The sequence below is a fragment of the Panthera pardus genome, unplaced genomic scaffold, assembly GCF_024362965.1.
Source record: "Panthera pardus isolate Hobbes unplaced genomic scaffold, ASM2436296v1 HiC_scaffold_27, whole genome shotgun sequence".
In the NCBI taxonomy this organism is placed as follows: Eukaryota; Metazoa; Chordata; class Mammalia; order Carnivora; family Felidae; genus Panthera; species Panthera pardus.
Window position 1 is genome coordinate 20,672,134 of NW_026526843.1, and position 23,132 is coordinate 20,695,265.

A 23,132-nucleotide genomic window follows, 5' to 3' on the forward strand; every position below is an offset into this window, starting at 1 on the left:
CTAGTGCCCATCACATGGCTGTAACTCCCCTTCAAAGGAACCAACCCTCATTTGGATACATAAAGTCTGGGAGGTTTGTTGAGAAGAGAAAAGAAACAATCTCATTTTGTAGTCACAATTTAGTTGTGTGTGTGCATTAAGACTTTCAGGATTATATAAAATGATGTAATTACATAGAAGGAAGTGCTACAGAATGTTTGTCCATATAAATCTTCCTTATTTTTCTTTTAGTGGTAAACACAAGTAATAACAGATTGTAATAAAAGAAGCCTGACCTACACAGCCACTTAATCCCAGAGGGATGTGACCCACAGCAGGGAGGGGCAGAGCCCAGGAATGCACTGCTGTAACACATCGATTACAGGACTCCCTGAGCTTCACCTGCACCTGAGATATGGACAAAGTATGTTTGGAAGCTGCAGAGATTTATTTTTGACTGCTCCACAGTCAGGGGGATGGCAGCTGGGATACACATGCTATCCCTAGGGGCATCTAGTGGGTACAGGCTTGGGAATCCAGGGGTCCGATGGGGCCGAGGGAAGTTCCTCTCCCTTTGGTAGCCAAGTGTGTACAATACCAGCACCTTCCAGGAATCAAAGGGGAGAACTGGAGGCAATTATAGTGATCATACAGTTTATAGGGAATAAAGCAGTGATTATAATCAGCATGAGTGCTAAGGAACAATAGAAGCTTTATAAAGATATACTTTACCCTACAAATTAATCATAACACATCTCTCTCATAAGAGAATTACCTAGTGATTTTTTAATCCTTTTAAATTTTTGATTGAAGGGTGGTGCCATGAAAGTGTCCAATGTAATTATCATTAGATGGCTTTTTTTTCGTTCATATGATGTGGGACCCAAATACTGTAAAGGAGAATTAGTTCCTGACCATGTACATGGTCCTTCAACTAACACACCAAAACTCTGCCTTGGGAAGAGCTTTGGCAGTCTCCTGTGTACTAATTACAAATCCTCTCACCGTAGAGAAACTTTATTCAAGCTCAGGAAAATGGGTAGCAATCTAGGCATTGTCCCCAACAGTGTGACAGGTAAGGAGAGGCCACCTTCAGCCCTTTGTCATATTTCCTCTTATATTTGGAAGCCAAGAGCCATACTAGTGAAAACAGACTTAATGCCTTTTAAAGTCCTCTGTATAAGATTAATTCCCTGGTTCTCAACTGTTTTCCCCACTCCAATCTCGAACTTCTAAAGGATGCGACTCACTCAGATCAGTAGCAGTGGCTCATTGTGGCAGTAACTGCAGAGGGGAGAGTGGCAGAAGGAAAAAAATCAATGTGGTTGGTGGGTGGGGATTCTGCCTTGGATCCCCGCCCTCCTCAATTATCATAAGCTTTCCAAAACGAACAGTAATTGACAACCTTCTTGACAATGTTACTTCATTGCCTACCTGGAAGAATTTAAGTCCTGTCAGTAGAGTTTTTCTAACTTCGTCGATTATTTGTTTTCGGTACTTCAAAATGATTCTATGTTCCTGGGGACAGGTGTCCCTTTCAAGTTCCTTTTTATGTGTGTTTTCTTCCAAAAGCCAGGTGGCTGGGACAGAGGTGAAGTCCCTAACTACTGAATGGGACTTGGGAGGCAGAGGACTTGTCTTTATGCCAAAAACGAGTAAAATCCCGGGTCGCGGTTGATTTCATGCAAATAGGGCCGAAGAGGCCCAGGGCGGACCTAGTATGAGCCCTGGGTGAGCCCGAGTGAGCACCCGGATCTGTGAGCCAGTGTTGCTTCAGCGTCTCGCCGTGTGTGTAAGAGGCTGGTACCCCTCCCTGTCTCTCCTTGTCCCATCAGCAATACCTTTCACCTCCGTGTCTGCGTAACTATATCAGTAGAAAGCGACGCTTCTCACATTGGCTCTCGGACCCCAAAGGGAGGCTGGCAGTGGCTTGGCAGGTGGGCACGAAGCCGGGAGATGGGTGGGGGAACGGGGCGGAGACAGCGTCGAGTGGCGTTCGGGGTAGCCAATGGTAGTTCGGGGCAGGGGTGGCAGGGGCGGAGGCGCCGAGGCCGAGCAGCCAATGGGAGGCGAGCAACTACTGGAACGACCTGGTGACGTGAGGAGCGTTCCATTCGGCCAGCGGTGGGCGGTTGCCACAGCTGGTTTAGGGCCCCGACCATTGGGGCCCCTTGTCAGGAGGAGGCAGCCTCCGGGCTGGGGAGGAGAAGTCGCTGCCACCTCTGGCGGCTGACGCGGTCCCCTGGGACAGTCCACTTCCTGCCCTCAGTTCCCCGCCGAGTTCGGTCTCCAGGGTTCAGGTAACGAGGGGTGGGGGTTGGGGTCTCCTGGGCTCGGCCGCATGGTGGGCTAACAGCCCCTCCGCTGTACCCAGCCGCGCGGACGTTGGCACTGGCCTTCTCAGCTGGGCAGCCGCCGAGCCCCTGACCGTGGCTGACTACACGTGGCGGGGCGTGTGTGAGTGTGTATGAACGTGGGGAGGTGGCGCGCGTCCCAACCTGCCTCGGGCGGTGGTCCGCTGCGTGGCGGAGGCAGGGCTGGCCTCCCGAGGCCGCGCCCGCCGCCCGCCCGGGCCTCGGGCCTCGGGCCCCAGGCTGGTGGGCCGGTCGCTGGCTCTCGACGGATTTTGATCTTTGTTCTCCCAGGCCCGGCTCCCCTTCCTGGTCTCCCTTCTCCCGCTGGGCCGGTTTATCTGGAGGAGATTGTTTTCCAGGTTAGTTTTACACAAAGGAAGTGTTCTCTGCCCCTCTGGTGCTCCCTCCCCTTTGCCAAGGCTTCTTGCTTTCTCATTTCCCTGCTCATCTCCTAGTCTCTATTTGGACCCTTGCCCTCTCCAGCCCGTAATGATTTCGGGTTGGTTGTTTCTCATCAGTCAGGCAGGCTGCAGGTTTCCACCTCATTCTTGCCAGCGTGGGGCATGTGGTGTCAGTAAATAGAGGCCACAGCACCACACCTGAGAAGAGAAGGGTGGCAGTGGCTGAGAAAGCCTGGGCCTGGGGGTTCAGGATGCCAAGTGGTGATGGTACTTATGGAATGTCCCAGAAAGCAAGCACCTTTATGACTTTTCTTAGCTGCTGAAATGTCCACCCACCCCCACCCCCAACCATTCCAGAACTCTCCTGCTTAAGTCAGCCTTTCACCTACAGGTCTGTGATGTGGTTTCATTAAGATTCCCACAAATGTTAGGCTGGACTAGCAAGATTGGTTCATTTCCCAGACTCAGGAAGTTACAGAGGGTTTGATTAGGGGAAATCTGTTTTGAGTAAATACAACCTGGATATGTGTACAGAGTGTCCAGAACCTCCTAGCCCTGCCAGAGGGTGACTTGTTCCCTGGTGTGATTCATATTTGAGTGGCTAATTAAAGAAAGAAGGTGAATGGAGGAGGGGAGGGAATGGCTCCTGAAGGAGGGAAACTCTACCATTATTTTGAGTCTTCTTACTGATGATTATAGAACACTGTGGTACAGTGGAAAGTGCCCTGGCCTGAAAGTCAGCAGACGTGTTTTCTTGGCTTAGCTTTGCGGCTGTGTGACCCTGGACAAGTGATTTCCTCTCTTTGGTCTTTACTTGTTTCCAAAACAAAGTAATTGGGGCTATCACCCTAAAAATCCTTTCTAGTTCCAAGGTTCTACAATGATAAAATCATCAGTATTATATTGGAAATATAGGGATTATTAAATCCATAGTAAGAAAACATGGTAACCCCCTTCTTTTTTGAGAACCTTTAGCCTTTTCTCCTTTTAGAGGATACACACAGATTGGAAATAAACTTTTCCCACTTCCCTACCACTACCCCTTTAGGCAGTGCTCATTTTTCCACCTCTGGTAAAGGAGGGTTGAACTGCATTTTCTTGTTCCTGCCTCATATTTTTCTTTTTGTGCTTTCTCTTAGGGCTACAAATTGGACTTTTGATGATGTTTGACCCTGCGGCAGCAATAGCAGGCATCGTGATTTCAAAGCTGGGCTCAGCTTCTGTTTCTTCTCTCTTGTAATCACAAAGCCCGTTGTGGACCAGGAATTCCAATCATGTCTGTGATGGTGGTGAGAAAGAAGGTGACACGGAAATGGGAGAAACTCCCAGGCAGGAACACCTTCTGCTGTGATGGTCGAGTCATGATGGCCCGGCAAAAGGGCATCTTCTATTTGACCCTCTTCCTCATCTTGGGGACATGTACACTCTTCTTCGCCTTCGAGTGAGTTTCTATTGAGTAGACTTGCCTGATTATAGTCACTTTGAGTCCAGGGGAAGAACCTTCTTTCTGGAGAGTTTGTGGATGGTCCTTGGATACCACTATCCTCTTGAGTAATGTCTATAGATTATGCTAACTGAGTTCATTTCCTTGTGGTTGTAACAGGGTATGTGCTTCATTAAAAACCCAAGACCTTTGATACCAATTTTGTAGCACAGATTTGGGGCTACCCCTGGCACACTTGGGAAATAAAGGCATTTGTTACTCACCTCTCCTTTTCAGTGGTCTCCTGAGGAGTTTAGTGACAGACTCCATCTTCCCCATCCCTCTTGGGCCTAGGGGCAGCCCTCATGGTCATAACTCTGTACCACAAAACTCACCTATTCTGTTATTCTGGGTCACCTCTCCTAGCTATTAAATTGAAAAGCCAACTGAACTGGGAACTTGCAGATTGGTTCCAGCCTCAGCTGCATGTGTGGCACATATGTGCTTTTTAAATGTGAGTTTCACTCTAGATCACTCAGCATAAACAACTCTGTATTCTGTGTGTGTCTGATACCAGCTTTGGAGTTGTTTTTTTCTTTGATATAATAGCTAGTACTAGAGTCACCATTTGAAGCCTGTATAGGTCACTGCTCTAGGGAGGTGACCAGTTGGATTCTAGGGTACTGTGGCTTGACTACTGGGTATGCTGAGAATGCTGTACGCTCTAGGGATGGGAACAATGCTAATTGCTTTGGGATTATTATGAGGAGGGCCTTGAGGAGCCAAGAGGTGTGTGTGTAGACTGTGAGCCACCCCTGATATGAGCCTGCTATCGTTCATGCACTACCATGACCCCGGGAGCTCCCAGGCTGGGGTGTGGCTGTGGCAAGGAGGAGGGGGCCCCCTTGGCTAGCCTTTGTGGGTAATCAAAACGAGCTCTGATCTCTTGGAGCTCATTTTTGTCCTTCTGTAAGGGCTCCAGGCTTTCCCAGTGCATCAAGAGTGATTTTTCAGGCTGTTTTGCCAGACTTTTTGATGGTTGCAGCTGGCTTGAGCAACAGTGGCAGGGGTGGGGGGAAGTTTATAACAGGGCTAGAAAAGGAAGGTCAGAGAAGCTCTTTCTCAAAGGCTCTTTTGCTTCTGACTTTGTGAAGTATTTGGCGAAGTCAGGTTGGAGATGGCTTCTTAGTTGCTTTCCCAGTCTTAGGTTTACGGTGGCGTGTGTATATGTGTGTACTTGTGTGTGGTACAAGTGAGCATGTGCAATCAGGCAGGCATACGTGTAACACTAATAAAATGCTGTCCCCTCTCACCCTTCTCTCCAAAAAAAAATATTTTTTTGCTTTATTCTTTCCTTGCTTCTTTTTGGAAGTGCAGAGCTGAACTCTGCTTTCTATCATTTTCCCTGTCTTTCAGTCCTTACCCTGCTGAATCACTAGCTCTTTTTGCCGCCACTCCCCTCCATCTTAGAGTTAAATTTGTGAGGTTGGAACTATTTAAAATAGAGATGAGATTTGTTTCTATGGTGTGAGTGAGCTGGTAATTCTGGGTCCAGAAAACCTCTGGTTTGACTGTCCAGGGGAATTGGGAATTTGGAGCTATTGGCATTTGGCCTTTTTTGTATCTGGGAGCCAGACAGAATCTGATTTGGATCTGTCCCACTTAGGCCCCAAAGGCCTTTGAACAAAACCGCCTGTGGGATGAAGCTTATAATTAGCTAAGTTACTGTTTGACAGAGGCAGGTTAAGTTTTCTACCAAGACGACTTTTTTCCCCAAGTTATTTCTTGTGCTTTGCCCTCAGATATGAAGGGTGAGGTTGTTTATAAACTGCCTTGAGTTACAGCTGTCTGTGTGATAGAGTAAATATTTTTTAGTGTAAGGCTGGGGGAGGGAGAAGTGGGGGAAGGGAGAAGGAAGTAAACGTGTTAGCTAAGGAGTGGAATGGGGAAGCATAAGTCTGACCGAAGGGGAGAGGACCCTGGCAATGAATCATTTTTACTGAGAGTGGTTGAATCTGTTTGTGTGCATATGTGTGTGTGTGTCTGTCCATGTGTGTCTGTCACGTATAGACATACACACTCTAGGTTGTGGTTGCTTTATGCCTAGCTGTTGACAGGCTGTACAAAGGACACCAGCATCCCTCTGAAGAATGAAATCTTTTTCTGGTTGACTGTTTCCTTTGGAGTATATAATTCACTACTAACCACACAGTGGGGGTTGGGATTTGGGGGACAGGATACGGGCCCCTTAGTTAGTATTAGAACATAGGGAGACCTCAGGAAATCAGCTGATCCAGTCCCCTGCCTTCAGGCTGGTGAGGGTGTCTGAACCACCAGTGAAGAGGGCTGTCTATTTTCATCCCTAAATTGTCTAGGAACATAGATTCCACATCCTCTTACTGTTGCATTTTTGCCTTGGGGAAGTCTAGATCTTGCTGCACATCTGGACCTGCATTTTAGTAGTGGGGTCTCGCTTGCAGCAGGTGCTTAGGAACAAGTGCAAGTTGATTTATAGCTGCCCATGGCACAGCCCTGGGTCGGCCAGATGGCTTGAGAAATCTGGTCAGGCATGTGGGCACCCCTTGATGAAAAACATGCAGCATTAGTGGTGCCAGTGGATATCTTTTTATTTTTGGATTTTGCCTTTATATGTTTAGACTTCTCAAAGGAGGGGCCTGTAATTTTCATTGGACAGACAGTAGGCTGAATACATAAAATGAATAAAGGTTGTCCATCTAGGAGCTAGTTAGCTCTGTGTTGTTATAAGTGTTTCCAAAGATACTGGGTGGCCACCTCTAAGGGCTGCTGTCACAAAGTGGATTCCTGCCTGGAATGGGAAATTGGACTACATTATCACTGAGCCTCTTGCAACTCTGAGAGTCTGAAATTCTGTGTAACTGTTGTGTTTGTCTGGAAGATTCAAATACACACAAAAAGGAAAGGATAGATTACCAGTAGGTAGCTGTATTTAAATACATTTACATATTTAAATGTAATTGTATCTATGGTAAAAGTATTGACTTTAAAAGCAGAGTGAAAATTGTGCAGTGCTTAAGAAAAGGATTTCTTAATTTATCTTTAGGGGGAGGCATTTAGGAAATGTGCGTGTATATGCCAGTTTCAGCTTTGACCACATGAGCCATTCTCAGTCTTTTCTGGCCAAACCCTGTCCAGCTTGTGTAAACATGTAGCCACCAGCTTGGCTGGTAATGTCAGGACATTATAGCAGAATGACACTGACAACTGTGAGGTGTCCAGCTACTCAAAGACTATTGTAGTAGGTAGTCAAATTCAACTTCCTGATAAAGCTAGGGGGAAGGACCAAGTGCACTGTTTTCTGGAATTGGCTTTCTCGCTATCTCTTTTAACTTTGTGACCAGATCACTGGTGGGGTCAATGTACCCAGACTTCTCTTGTGGCAAGAATGACTATGTGACTTTTGACACCTGAAGTAGAAGCAGTTTGCTGCTATGATCAGTGCTTATGCCTCATTGTGCTGTATGTAGAGGAAATTGTATCAAGGAACTATCAAACCCTGTTGGACTGACACACATAGTTGCTTCTGACGTACAGAGGAGTCATTGAATTGGATGAACTGAAAAAAGCTTTGTAACGCTGCTCAGTAATTGACCCACTTCTAGCCTATCCAAATTCTACCGCTCTTTCAAGTCCCTTCTTGAGTCTTCCTTCATGAAACCTTTCTAATAATTCCTGCATTTGTAGGACTAATCATACATACTGCTCATTTAACACATAATCTTATGACATTTCTTAGATTTCTAAATTCTATGATTATTGCACTTTGAGCTCTTTCAATGTCAGGGACTATCTCCTATGTCTATGTAGCCCCCACAGTGCCCTCTGCCAGGCCTTACATAGCATAGATGATCAGTAAATGTTACTGAATTAATAACACATTCTGGATACACTTTAAATGTCTTGAGTCACATAATCATAGAATGGTAGAACTGGAAGGGGCCTTGGAGACTATCTCCATCCTTTTGCAGGTGAGGAAACCAGGTCCACAGAAGAGGTTACTTTACCAAGATCAGCTGGACAACCAATACCTCTGTATGACACACTACCTTTCATCTCATTGTAACCTTTTGAATATGGAATCCAGAAGACATTCAGGTTTACTAAAATGTGCATATTGCCAAGTGCTAGACCAGCATATTCTGGGTTCTTGCTAGCTAGTGATTATGTTACCTAGTGGCATCTAGGTTATTTGGGCCTCCCCAGCTATGCTCCTAGGAAATGAAGGTATCTTTGTAGAAAACTGGTAGCATCCTGGCATGGCATTCTGGTAGCCTTGCAGGAACAGGGAAACCCATCTCTAAGTGTGAACCTAGAAAGTAAGCTTTGTGAGTTATGAGGGGTCATCACCTCAGTGACCACTCAGAGTCCTTGCTGCCTGAATGAGGGTGGCTTGGAGAAAAATTAAGCAATATGTGCTCCCTACCTCATTACCATGTGGGTGATCCTGATGAAAGGGGCATCATGTCCCTGCAGACAGAGGAAAGAGAAATGGTCATCTGACAACACAAAGTTGCCAGGTTTGAGGAGACACAGAGCTATGTAGACAAAAGCCAAACTGACCTGGCAGAATATTTGTGCCTATAGTGACAAGATCCAGGTTCCTGAAGTTACTTAGATGAGATTGGAAAGGGGGAAAAGTGACTTTATCGTGATCTCTAACCAAGAGAACATTCTCCAGAAAATTTTTCTTTGCAGGTTCTATCTTGTGCTTTACCTAGCCCAAGATTATGTCTATGATTTGGCCAACCAAATGATAGTTTTAGAACATCATAGTTGTCTCTCTGATACCAATCTGTTATAGTACTTGGCTAAGTTCAACTTCCTGATAAAGCATGCTCCCTGCAGAAGGGTTGAGTTATGTCTTCTGAACAGTATGCTTTCCTTTCTTTGCAGTTCCATCATTCAGAATTTATCTGTGTATATTCAGTCTCTACTACTTTTTGTGATAATAAGTTTCACACTGTCAGTCTCTATCGAATGTACCTCCCATATTTTGAGAATGAGTTTTAACTGAGTATAGTGATTTTATATTTTGGGAAAAGCAAGCACAAAGAACAGGGATGTCCCTCAGCATGCCGACATCAGTTGAGATGTTTATTGAAGGAGAGAAGAGACCTTCTAAATGTTCCTCAGAGATGCCTGCTAGTATTGTGTTTAAGAACAAAGGAAGCACCTTATTCATTTTGCAATAGCAAGAAGCTAGTGAATTCAGTGTAATTAGGGGTATGTTTCTGGGATGGAGCAATGAGAAGACAAGAATCTTATGATGATGATTAGGTAAGGCCAGTTTAACTAATGGAGGGCCTTGGAATACTGGCCTGTGGGGTTTGGGGATTAATAAGCAGTGGGGAATTGTTCTAAATTTTTAGGCAGGAGTATATTATAACTGAAATATTTTATTTGTTATATTTGAAATTTGTTACTTTTGGTATAACTGAAATGTGAAATTTGCTATTATAACAGATTTAGCAACTACTTAGCGGGCTTGCCTGGCTACAGATTTTGGCCCTCTTCAGTGAGAGGATGGTTTATTGCCTCAAAATTGAAAATGTCCCTGTTTGGTTAATTTCCCCCATTGCTACTGGAACAAGACAGGGTTATACATCTTCCCTTGACCTTCACATAGCAGTCAGGGGCTGACTTTCAATTATGTTTTTAGTGTCTAAGGAAACTTTTTCCCTATCAGCAGACTCTGAGGTGTCATCAGAAGACCCTTGAGTCAGTCTTATAGGTGGTTCTATATGTTTACTATGCTTTAGAGGTAAGTAGTATGTAAAAGGACAGACAACGATCCATATCAGTGAGAACTTATAGCAAAGGCTTATTGCCATTATGTGGGGCTAAGGGCCATCATGGGGCTCTAATCCTTGGGCCCTTTCTGCTGTTCCAAGCTGTGCTTAAATCTACCCTTAATGGCTGCTATGGGAGCAGTTTCAAACAGCCACCAGCTTCCCAAGAGAGCTCTTCTCTGACCACTTATAGTCCTTAGGGTATGAATCACCATCCTAACCCTTAATTACTGGTCTTATCTTATTCTGTAGCTGTTTCATATGTTAGTTATGTTTTCCATAACAACATTAACTCCCATTTTCTCTTGTTCTTCATTTGTTAGGCCCATAAATACTTGTTGGCACTGAGCTTTTGGGGAGACTTAGAGGTAGAGTATTGTATAGAACACCAATCCACACTCCCAGTCTATGAGGCAGAGCCCTGCTATGGAATCTGTCTGGTTTCTTACAGGTTCCACTTATGAATCTCTTTTGAGTTTTTTCACATCAGTTGAAGTCTGTGTCATTATCATTGTCCCTCCAATGAACTACCGTGCTAGGGATGGGGGATGGGACATGACACACCAGCCCAGCCTGGCACTGCTGGTTACTGCTAGACAGTACCACCATGTGGCCCATGGGACATGTGGAAGTCCAGTCATTTAGCCTAGCTATGGAAGCCTGAGGCCAATCAAGAAGTTGGTAGAAGATGGCTTAAAATAATGATATCTCTTCAGGTCGAATAAATGAAGACTTAGTGGGGACATGGTAGCATTTATAAAATTTACAAGGGAGAAAAGCAACCACTAAACCCTCTAGAAGGGGGAAAGTCTCTTGGCACTTTGAAGACAAAAGAGAGTTCTGTTTCAAGAAGTGTATGGATATTAGTATTCCAAGAAGTGATATGAATGGAAAGTACTAGGGGGTTTCAAAAACAGCCTATATTTGTGGATGACAGATCCCATCTTTCACTAAGACAAATTACTGATTTAGGATACTCCTGACTTTTCAGATCAATATTGGGAATTACCACCAAATCTTCACATACCCTATTCCTGTCAGAGACAGACCCCTAGCTTACTGCAATTATGGTATTAACCTATGTGGATATTTTTGATCATAACTGCTAAAGACAGACATGACATGTTATAGTTTACAGTAGTCTTAGCCACTGGCTCTCTTAGTTTCCTCTTACTTGGAGTGGAAAGGCCTGTTGGTTCCACATCTGCCTTCTCAGCCACACCCACTCACTAGTGACAACTGGCTGCCAGTAGCCTCATCTCTGGAGAACAATACAATGGGCCTATTGTGTACTTGTTGACACACAGAGTGGATTGTTTTAGCAGGTGCAGAAGATAGTCCATGTGGAGATTACAGAGACCTTTATCCTTGATGGCATAGCATAATTCAAATCTAAGTTGTTCTTTGTCTGGTTGACAAGCAGGTGTTGGAATGGGACTTAGTTAATCTCAGGTCCTTTGTGCATGGGGTTAACATTGTGTGTGTGTGTGTGAGAGAGAGAGAGAGAGAGAGAGAGAGAGAGATGTATATATATTTTCTATCTTTTTTTATTTGGTATTCTTTTTTTTTTATTTGAGAGAAGGAGAGACAGAAAGAGAAAGGGAGAGTGTGGTGGAGAGGTGCAGACAGAGAGAGAGGATCTCAAGCGGACTTCACACTCAGTGCAGAGCCCAACACAGGGCTCGGTCCCATGACCCTGGGATCATGACCTGAATCAAAATCAAGAGTTAGACACTCAACCAACTGAGCTACCCAGGCGCCCCTTTTTCCTCTCTATTTTTTTTTCCTGTAATAAGACAATTTAAAAGCCCTTTGGTGGCTGATTGGTTGGCTCTGATTTTTCTAAGTCTATTTATTGGATGCTGTACACCCAGAGCAGTTCGAGTTCTAGAGACATTACTTGTTTTCAAGAGTGATCTTAGAAATGGGCAGTGATTAGAAAGATGGCTGTTTTCTGTTAGTGTGGTAATTTTACTTGGCTTGCTTGTGAAACAGTCTTGTATTTCTCTTGTGTCCTTTGGGTCCCTGGTAGGTGGAGGTGACTTTTGTTTCTGAATTCACTTCTTGATTATCTGTATACTGAAGGTGGAACAATGGAAAAGAGGGTAATCCACAAGGTAGTGATATGCAGGGGCTTTAATTACTCTGTACTAAGTCAGATCCTTCAGTTCTTCAAATTTTGTCCCCTACCCTTAGCTTTTAGAAGGAAGTAAGTCATACAAAAGCAGACTAAGACCAAGGATTTTGTTAAAAAACAAATAAGCAGGCAAACAAAAAGCCACAAACATCATTTTGCAAGTTTGCTACATATGTTCACCTTTATGACAAACCGCTCAGCCTAATATTATAGTTGACTTGCACCCTTCATGCAGTTGTGTGTGTGGCGGGGAGGCAAGGGGAGGATCTCATGGGGACTGTTCCAAAACTACAGCGAATGTATAACCCCGGGGTTAAATGTTTGCTCTGAATGGACAGCAGCTTGCTTAATCCCCATGCCGATGAGGTAAGCCTTTTTCCTTAGCGTACTTTTTCTGCTCTCCCTCTGGTCCTTGCTCATCCACTTATAGTCTGCCTCTAAGAGAAGATCTCTGTGTTGAATGAAAAAATGTCTCCCAGGAGGAAGAGAATAAAAATAGGTCAGTGATAACTCTCATCGCATATTCCTATTTATTTGGTTTGAAATTCAGTTGAATGTGACAAGTATTTGTTGGTAGCTTCTTTGTTCCCGTACTTGCATTAAGCTCTGGGACATAAAGAAGCATGATGGTAATTGTTAACAGCTGGCATTTACTTAAAGTTTACTATGTGTCAGGTACAGTTCTAAGTACTTTATTTATATTCATGCATTTGATCCACAAAATGACCCTATGTAGTGCTATTATTATCCTCATTTCACAGATAAGGAGACTGAAGTTAATTAAGTCACCCAGCTAGGAGCTGGTAGAACCACAATTCAACCCCAAATGTTCCCACTCCAAAAAAGACAAGGTTCTTGCTCTTATGAAGTCCAGCTGGGGGAGATGAGGTCAACATAGTGAAAAACAGCTAGGAAACAATACAAGGCTCTGGCAATGAGGATGACAGCGGTAGAGAAGGGAGAGATTAGTGCAGCTTAGGATAGGCCTTTCAGAGGAGGCAAGACCTCTCTAAGACCTTCTCTATCAAATCTACCTTGTGGATTTAGTGTGAGAATTGAACAAGATGGTGCATATAAAGGGCTTAGTGCAATGCCTGGCATATGGTGAATGCTCAGTAAATTGTGATGATGACAATGATGGCATTGATGTCTCTGGGACCTGAAAGATGAGTAGAGCTGGGATATCCAGAGAGGAAGAGGGGTAGTCTTCCAGATGAATTATGAGGAAAGGGGGAGGAAACATTATGTTGAGAAGGGGTGCTAGGAGATTTTCCTTGCCTAACGTCAGTAGGCACCTACTAGCAGAGCTCATTGAGGAGAGAAAAGAATGGATGTTTCAAAGTCAGTCAGCAGCCCAGAAACTTTTCATTGGCTTTGAAGCATGCCAGACCTACCCTCTGTCTGACACTGGGACCCTGCTTCATAAATGGTCCTCATCTTTTCTTCCTCCTCCTTGAGCTCAGGCCTAATGCTAGATGAGTGTTTTTGAAAAGCTCTACACATTCCCAGAGTAAGAGCAACCTGTGGTAATTACAAGTCCAGGCTCAGTTGCTTCCCTGACCTTAATAGGTGTGAGCCTTTCATGAGGCACAGAGGAAATGGGGTTTTCAGTAGGCCAAAAGGAGGGACTGGACTTGGTGATAGGAGAAGTCCCTTGAGACTGTCTTCTCTAGGTTATAGGTCCACCAATCAAATAATTGTTGATTTCCTATTATGTGCAGAACCATATATAAGGAGTTATGGGTAATTCAAGAGAAGAAAAAACATGGTCCCTTCCCTCAAGGTACTGCCGATTTTCTTGTGGAGACCCGATCGACATGCTGGTAACAATTTGAGGTCAATACAGGGTAGGTATAACTAAATGTTCAATTGGCTGCTTTCTTCAGATGCCGCTACCTGGCTGTCCAGCTGTCTCCTGCCATCCCTGTGTTTGCTGCCATGCTCTTCCTTTTCTCCATGGCTACACTGTTGAGGACCAGCTTCAGTGACCCTGGAGTGATCCCGCGGGCCCTACCAGATGAAGCAGCTTTCATAGAAATGGAGATAGGTGAGTTTTCTAACCAGCTGGCAAGATGCTGTGCAGTGGGTGACTTTAATCACTAAGGGAATAGAATCATGTAGTTGCAGATTAAGAATCATTTCTAGCCTTTTCCCTGTAAGAAACTGAATCTGAGATCATGACCACCCTATGAATTTGGTAAGGCAGGTTTAGCAAGATTTGAAAGCCATATGCTTCATACTTTCTTGTGTTGGGTTGCATTTCAGTAGGGGTTTGTTACCAAGGTCCTGCTGCACTGTTCCCAAGAGGATGGCCTTTTTTACTTTTGAAGGGTCATCAACGCATTCGATTTTTTTGATGAAAGCTATAAGCCTTCTTTTCATAAAAAATATTCTTATATGTTTACATATACATATAATTGTGGCTGTAATTTCAGGGACTTGTGGATCTTTTGAAGCACATTCATGGGCCCCACCAAGAATTCCTGATTTAAGGGAATACACAAGATGAGAGGAGACAGCCATGGTGCCAAGAACCATTGAGAATTCTAGGAAGGTAAAGGAAGGAAATGGAAGCAGTTATAGGCTGATTACAGTGTAGTTTTCAGGTCTCTTTGGGACAGAGATAAAGTGATACAACAGCCACGGGCCAGGGTGACTCCACAAATTAAAGCTGAAGATCCCAGGGCTAGAGGGAATATCCTAGGAGCTCATACTGGGAAAGAAGGCTGTGATACCAGTACTAGCAGGGACTGGGAACCCAGCAGACCCAACATCAGTGCCTCCCTAAATTGTTTGCAAGTCCAGTACCCAAGTAGCTTGAGTCAGCATCCAAGCCAGACAGAGTAGAAGAAAGGGACCCGGAAGTTGTAAGACTAAAAGCTATGCCCATGGAGCACCAATATGCTTCTAGATTTTTAGACTGTTTGTTTTTTTATTTTAATATTATTTTATTTAATTAAAAACACACAAATCTATCAGGGTTATAATAGGTATTACATTACATTTATATTTTTTGAGAGAATCTACATTTATATAATATTATCTGCCTATCTAAGAAAATGTTGTGTTTTTATTTTCAGATTGAGTTTTATGCCCTTGGATAAAATGTTTATAGTTTTAAAGCCTAGTTTCTGTATTTCTCATATTGAGTTTATTCCTGATGTTTATATGCATGCTATTATTAACAAAATATTTTCTCCCATTTCCATTTGATGTTTTTTCTTCCAGTTTTATTGAGATATAATTGACACAACATTGTGCAAGCTTAAGGTGTAAAGTATGATGGTTTGATACTCTTAGAGTGGTTTGAAAGCTTTTGTATTTCTTTTGTTTATTTTAGCTGAATTTACCTCTGGCTTCTTGCTGAATTTCTTTTTTTTTAAATTTTTTTAATGTTTATTTATTTTTGAGAGCACGCAAGAGAGACAGAGCATGAGCAGGGGAGAGGCAGAGAGACAGGGAGACACATGTCTGAAGCAGGCTCCAGGCTCTGACTGTCAGCACAGGGTCTGATGTGGGGCTTGAACTCACAGACTGTGAGATCATGACCTGAGCTGAAGCCCGGTGCTTACCTGACTGAGCCACCTAGGCGCCCCTGAATTTCTTTTTTAAAAATTCCATCCTGTTTTAGTTGAGCCAAGGGGACATAGGCTTGTGCACGTCTGAACTACTTAGGGATGGGGAGAGGGTGGGTATGGTGGGGAGAAAGAAGAGGCCAGGTGTGTTGGTGCAGCTGGAGTTCAGGGGAGACCTGGTAAAGCTGGGGTAGTTAGGAGGAAGATAGGAGGGAGAGTTGTGTGTGCCATTTTTTCTCCATCTGGATTATTCTTTTATCATCCCATTTCCATTCACATATGGAGAAACTGAAGGTCAAGGCAGTGCCTTGACTTGTCTTTTGCATCTCACAGCAGGTATTAGCAAGGTTAGTTCTGTTTTGCCAGATCACTGGGCCTAGAGCCCAGGTTTGAGCTGTCACATTCTGACCTCCCCTTTTAGCATGTTCTCTGTGTAGAAGATTGCATTCTTGAGTTCATACATATGTTTATGTTAGCAAGTTTTTGTCAACACTACATTCAGCCCTATGCTGGGTATGCTGTGCATGAGGGCTGGGGGATGGGCAGCAGGCAACACTGTGATTTCCTTGTATCATAGTGCCTCATGGGGAGGACAAACCATGAACTGTATCTCACAGGTGCCCTCATGTAAAGCACATGCAAAGGAATATTAAGGTGGCATGCTGGTACTTTTATCATTCTCTAATGAATAGCTATCATCCTTTTAAGACTTGTGACACACTGTTATTGTTTGATTTCACAGCATCTACCCCACTCTTCAAAAAAAGGAAAAAAATTCCATATGGTAGATATTTTTAAAATCAAAGTGAATTGAAAAATTATTCTGTTTTTAGAATTATCCTGCACATCTAGGGGGCAACAAGACAGGCATTCTCATACGCTACAGATGGATGGGCATGCAAATTGATACAATCTGCCTGGGAAGCATTTTGGCAATAAGCAGTAAGGGTTTTAAGGGTTCATACCCTTTGACTCGGTAATTCCACTTCGCTTAGAGTTTAGCTAAAGGAAATAATCAGAGAGTTATACAAATTACTACAGAAGGATTTTTAGCTCAGCATTTTTTCCTTTGTCCTTTTCTTTTTTAAAAATTTATTTTCAGAGAAAAAGAGAGCGAGAGAGCATACATGCAGAGAAGGGGCGGGGGGGGGGGGGAGAGAAATCCTAAGCAGGTTCTGCGCTGTCAGCACAGTCAGACATGGGGCTCAATCTTACAACTGTGAGACCATGACCTGAGCCGAAATTTTAAGCCCAAACTTTTTTTCTTTTTAATATGGGCCTAGCTATTTTAATGCCAGCAACTTCATATTTACTACTCAGATTTCAACATGCTTTTCTTTTTTATCTTTCTGTTTTAGAAATTAATTTTAACACATGTATATATTCTTGGGGAAGGGAGGTGGGAACTGGGATTGGAGTGGTGATCAAAGAGGATTTAAGCTTTATCTGTGATATTTTAGGTTTTTGCATGCAACATCACTTAAATAGTAAAAACTCAGAGGCCACTTAAATGCGCCACTATATGGAATGGTCAAATAAATTACAGGATGTGCATATGATGGAATATTATTATATTGCCAATATTCATCTTTTTGGAAGAGAATTTAACAACCATGGAAAAACATTCACCATATAATGTTAAGTGAAAAATATAGGGTACAAAATCATATCTATATCTCAAATTTTTAAAAATCATGAATGTTTATTTATCTGTTAAGGAAATATACCAAAATGCATGGGTATCCTTGAGTTGAGAGACTGTCAGTGATTTTTATTTTTTCTTATATGCATTTTCTGTTTTTTCCAAGCCTTTTACAATAAGCACACATTACTCTTATTTTTAAAAGGTTGTTTTTCTGATTCTAAGTATTACCACTCTCTTTTCATGCATATATTTTATTTTTGCAAGATAATATATTTTTATGCATGTTGCTTTTTAGCTTACATTTTCATTTTGCAATACATTGTGAATATTGTCCTGTGTCTTCATTCACTTGTCTACATCATTTTAGATGGTTGCATAATGTTCCATCCTGTGCATGTATCATAATTTACTTAACCAACCTCCTATTGTGACACTGAGGTTATTTTCACGTTTTCACTATTAAAAGGGACTCTGTGACAAATAATCCTTCCACCATAATTATATATTATGGAATATATAATATATATATTATATATATATTAATGTTTATTTTTGAGACCGAGAGAGAGCGCGAGCAGGAGAGGGGCGCTCTGGAGAGAGAACAAGCAGGAGAGAGAGAGGGAGAGGGAGACACAGAATCCAAAGCAGGTCCAGGCTCTGAGCTGTCAGCACAGAGCCTGACGTGGGGCTTGAACTCATGAACCATGAGATCAAGACCTGAGCCGAAGTCAGATACTTAACCAACTGAGCCACCCAGGTGCCCCTCATTTCATATATTTTTTAGCCATTTCTATTTCTTTTATGAATGCTTTTCTTTGTAATCTGCAAAAACCAAAACAAAACAAAACTTGAAGAAACCCTTTTTCACATATGCACAAAAGAATTGCATGGCATTCAGTGGAATTTGGGGGGACACTGTGATGTTGAAAGTGTCCTCTGGAATGCTAGTCTGTAGAAAACAGTGGGCCCTAGGGCACTATTGAGTACTCCCATTGCTTTTCGAGAAGTGGTGGGACTTTTGGACTCAAATAATGGCTAGCTAGCAGTGATAGTAACTGTCTTTACTGATCTTCAGAGGCTACCAATGGTGCAGTGCCCCAGGGCCAGCGACCACCTCCTCGTATCAAGAATTTTCAGATAAACAACCAGATTGTGAAGCTGAAATACTGTTATACGTGCAAGATCTTCCGGCCACCCCGGGCCTCCCATTGCAGCATCTGTGACAACTGTGTGGGTGAGTAAAACCAAAGGGGCTTTGTCTGGGGAAAAGGCTGAGTTGGAGAGGGTCAGGGTTATTTTTCTAGGGAAAAATCAATAGGGGTGGGAAGACAGATTTACATAGGAAATAAGCTAGATTTAGTTAGGAAACTTTAGATAGGAAGCAAGCTTCTGAACAAGTGAAAAAGCAACTGTACTTGTGTAGATCAAATCTTATTTTAAATATCCTCTGGTCTAAAATTTACTAAAAAAAAACTTTTTGGTAAATGGGGAAGTAAACTTTACCTGTTTTTAAGATCTGCATTTTTCTTGACTGGATTTGTTTCAAGTGGAACCCATCTTATGTAGGGGGAAGAAAACCCTAGTCCACTGGAGGGCAACTTCGGGGAAAGAAGGGATATATAAGTACTGTTCCCAAGAAGAAGAAAGTTGCTAAGATTTATTGAGATACTACTATATAGGAGGCACTGTGCTAAGCGCTTTCCCTTTCTCTCATTTAAGACTTGTAAAACCCCATGAGGTATTATCCCCTTTTCACAGATGAGGAAATAGGTGAAGCACCTTTGTGCAGGTTCGTGTAATTAATGTGAGATGAAACTGGAACAGGTCTGATCCTAAAACTCATTTTAACTTTCCCTGCTAATGCTGCAAGGGTGGCAGGTGTGCATAATACATGGGTCTGTGTTTCTATCTGCATATATGTGGCTTAGTTGTAAGCATTGCCTCATGTGTGCTGTACCCTGAGAAAGATCAGAAACAGGCAGTAAACATATCCATCAGTAGACATATATGTGCAACTCTTTATATATATATATATATATGTATATATATATATATATACTTCTTATATGTATACTTCATATATATATATATATATATATATATATGTAATAAGCGTACTTCTAGCATTCTTTATATATGCCATGGAACATGCCTGACTGAGTACATTGCTTTCTTCTTATTAGCCAATTCTTTAGGCAAAGGTTGGGAAGATATATCTTACTTTATATGGTAAAAATCTGTGTGTAGATAGGATTTTTATAAATTAAAACTCATTTTAAATTAGCCAGGAAACTTGATATTTCAAGAAGGTCAGATGTGAGGGTTTTGATAAATAATTCCCTCTCCTTATTAATATTCTTAAATATAAAGAACTCATACAAATTGCTTTAAAAAAAAGAAGCAGTAACATTCCAGTAGAAATATGGACAGTTTATGAAACAGGAAATGCAATTAACTAGTTAACAAGAAAAAAATTCATCCATACTAAAAATCAAAAAAATAAAAATTAAAACAGGATCTTTTAAAATCTAGAATATTAGCAAGGAAAACCTGATAATGCTTAGTCCTACCCTGGTAAGAGTGTAAATTGGAACAAAGTTTTTGGAAGACAACCTAGTGAGATTCTTAAAAGCCTTATTAAAACATGTATACCCTTTGATGCTAGCGATTCCTTTTCTAGAGACCTGTCCTAAGAAAATAATCAGGGATGTGGTAAAAGGTTTAGGTATGGAAATATTTATCTCAGGATTATTATAATGATTAAAAATTCAATAAATGTAATTGTCCACCAGTAGATAAGCAGTCAAATAAATTGTGGGACATTTATGCAATAGACTTATGGAAAAAGCTCATATCAGAAAGCTAAATGAAATAAAACAAGAAATAAGCTACATTTATAGTATGATCTCAGTTGCACATTTGAAAAAATATAAGTATATGTAAAGATATATGCAAGGAAATACACCAGAATGCTTAGGCTTATAGTTTATTATCTATAGGTTGTGGAATTTTGAGTGATGCTGTTTTCCTTCATTTTCTTTTTTCTTTTTTTCAAGTTTTCTATGATGAGAGTATATTAATTATATTATCAGAAAAAGTATAATTTAAAATGTAGTGAAAATAAATCTGTATAAATCTACAGTTTCCAATATTTTTATGGCAAGTTTGCTTAAAGTGAGGCTATATCTGTAATTCTTGATTCAGGTATTACCCTAACCATTTGGGTGTGTCTTCTCTACATCTTCTTTTTCTCTTCTGAAAAGATACATTGTAGCCCTTTAGTCAGGAGATGTACCATTCTTACTACTTGTGTGTGTCTTCTCTACATCTTTTTCTTTTCTGAAAAGATATATTGTAGCCTTTTAATCAGGAGGTGTACCATTCTTTTTAATTTTTATTTATTTATTTACTTTTTTTAACATTTATTTATTATTGAGAGACAGAGAGACACAGAGCATGAGCGGGGGAGGGATAGAGAGAGGGGGAGGGGTAGAGAGAGGGAGAGACACAGAATCTGAACTAGGCTACAGGCTCTGAGCTGTTAGCACAGAGCCCGACACGGGGCTCAAACTCATAAACTGTGAGATCATGACCTGAGCCAAAGTCAGTTGCTTAACCAACTGAGCCACCCAGGCGCCCCAGGAGGTGTACCATTCTTGAAGTCTTTATTTTGACCCGTGCATAGCTTATTGCTTTTTAAAAATGATGTATTTTATTCTTTGTGTGTTTTTCATTAAAATAATCCATGTTCATTGTACAAAATATGGGGAGTACAGAAAGTATAAATAAAACTTAATCCCAAATTTACTCTCCATTTTGCTGTATCTCCTTCCAGTACCACTTATTTAGATCTTATATAGATCACACATGATAGAGTTTTTAATCCTGCCTTTGTCACTTAACATTATATCCTGAGTATTTTTCCAGATCTTTAATAAATGTGTTTTGAATATATTATTTTAATGACTGCATAATCCATCATATGGCTACATTCTAGTTTATTTTAAAAATTTTCAATATTCTAGTTTATTTAAGCAGTTTCCTATAATTAAATATTATTTACTATTCCATTTTATTCATTATTATTGCACTGCAATCAAAATGATTAAATTTCAGGATGTGGAGAAATTAGAACCTTCATATAATGCTGGTGGGAATATGAAATGACATAGCCACTGTGAAAAACAGCTTGGCAGTTCCTCAAAAAGTTAAACATAGAATTAAAATTATCATATGACCCAACAATTCCACCCCTTGTGTGTGTGTGTGTGTGTGTGTGTGTGTGTGTGTGTGTGTGTACATATATATACATACCTAAATTAGCCTGCTCAGGCTACCATAGCAAAATACAACAGACTGGGTAGCTTAAACAACAGAAATTTATTTTTTCACAGGCAGGATTGATTTCTGGTGAGGTCTCTCTGTCTGGCTTGCAGGTGGGCCACCTTCTTGCTGTGTTCATGTGACCTTTTTCTATGTTCATGCACTCCTGGTGTCTCATCTTCTTATAAGGATACCAATCTTACAGGATTAGGGCCCTACGCTTATGACATTTAACCTTAGTTACCTCCTTAGAAGCCGTGTTTCTAAATACAGTCACATTGGGGGTTAGGGCTTCAACATATGAATTTTGGGGAGACACAATTCTGTCCATATCAATACCAAAAAGAGTTGAAAATAGAGACTCAAACATTTTTGTACATCAGTGAGCATGACAGCATTGTTTACAGAAGCCAAAGGTTGGAAACAACCCAAGTGTCCATCAATAGATGAATGGATAAACAAAATGTGGTATATCCATACAATGGAATATTATTCAGCCATAATGAGGAAGGAAGTGCTGATACATACTACAGTGTGGGTGAATCTTGAAAACATTATGCTAAGTGAAAGAAGCTAGACAGAGAAAGCCAAATATTGTATGATTCCACTAATATGAAATATGTAGAATAGACATAGAGATAGAAAGATTAGACGTTACCAGGGACTGGGGGAAGGGGAAAACAGAGAATTACTCTTTAATGCGTACAGAGTTTCTTTTTGAGGGTGATGAAAATATTTGGAAATAGGTAGTGGTGATGGTTGCACAACATCGTGAATGTAGTAATTGCCACTAAGTTGTACACTTAGAATGAATAAATTGGCAAAATGCATGCTTTATATTTTACCACAATAAAAAATACTAGTAAAAAATTGCTAAACTTAAATTTCTGTGCATATCTCTATTTCCTTAAGAGAAATTACTAAAAATGAATTTATTTTGCCAAAGCAGTGTTAGCCTTATTAAGGCTGTTGACACATACTGCCAAATTGCTTTTCAGAAAGTTTCAATTTATACTCCCACAAAGAGTATATTAGTGTCCATTCCATGCTATTCTCACCAGCACTGGATGTTATTTTTATATTCTTATTTCAATAGGCAAAAATTGTCTTATTGTTGTATTAGTATTGCACTGAATCATTAGTGAATCTGAAAACATTTAAATATATGTTTATGTGGTATTTGTTAACTGTCTCTTTTTGCCCTTTGACTATTTTCTTAAAGGAGTATTTGTATTTTGTTATTGATTTGTAAGGACTTCTCATATACTAACGTACAAAATTTACATACATTCCCATTGTTTTTTTTTCCTGTTTAAAGATTCTTTATAGTATTTTTAACATATATAAAATGCATATTAAGGTTTATGGAGTCAAATATATTTTTCTTTATCATCTGTGTTTTCTTCCATTACTTTTATGCTAAAAATGTCCTGCTCTACAGGGGATAAATGTTCATCTATTCTTTAT

The 23,132-nt window shown here is 41.3% G+C and overlaps 1 protein-coding gene across 2 annotated transcripts in view; it reads left to right on the forward strand.

Annotated features, from left to right (window-relative positions):
- The first annotated feature begins 2,078 nt into the window (after positions 1 to 2,078).
- The window catches only part of ZDHHC9 (zinc finger DHHC-type palmitoyltransferase 9), a 31,252-nt gene continuing 10,198 nt past the window's right edge, over positions 2,079 to 23,132 (forward strand). Inside the window, exons 1-5 of one of the 2 annotated variants that reach the window (XM_053892036.1) lie at positions 2,079 to 2,279; positions 2,625 to 2,692; positions 3,874 to 4,175; positions 14,009 to 14,169; positions 18,418 to 18,576. In XM_053892036.1, coding sequence (XP_053748011.1) covers positions 4,009 to 4,175; positions 14,009 to 14,169; positions 18,418 to 18,576 — 487 coding nt within the window. In that variant the 5' untranslated portion in view covers positions 2,079 to 2,279; positions 2,625 to 2,692; positions 3,874 to 4,008. The remainder of the gene's footprint in view (positions 2,280 to 2,624; positions 2,693 to 3,873; positions 4,176 to 14,008; positions 14,170 to 18,417; positions 18,577 to 23,132) is intronic. The other variant, XM_053892037.1, reaches the window with a different exon arrangement.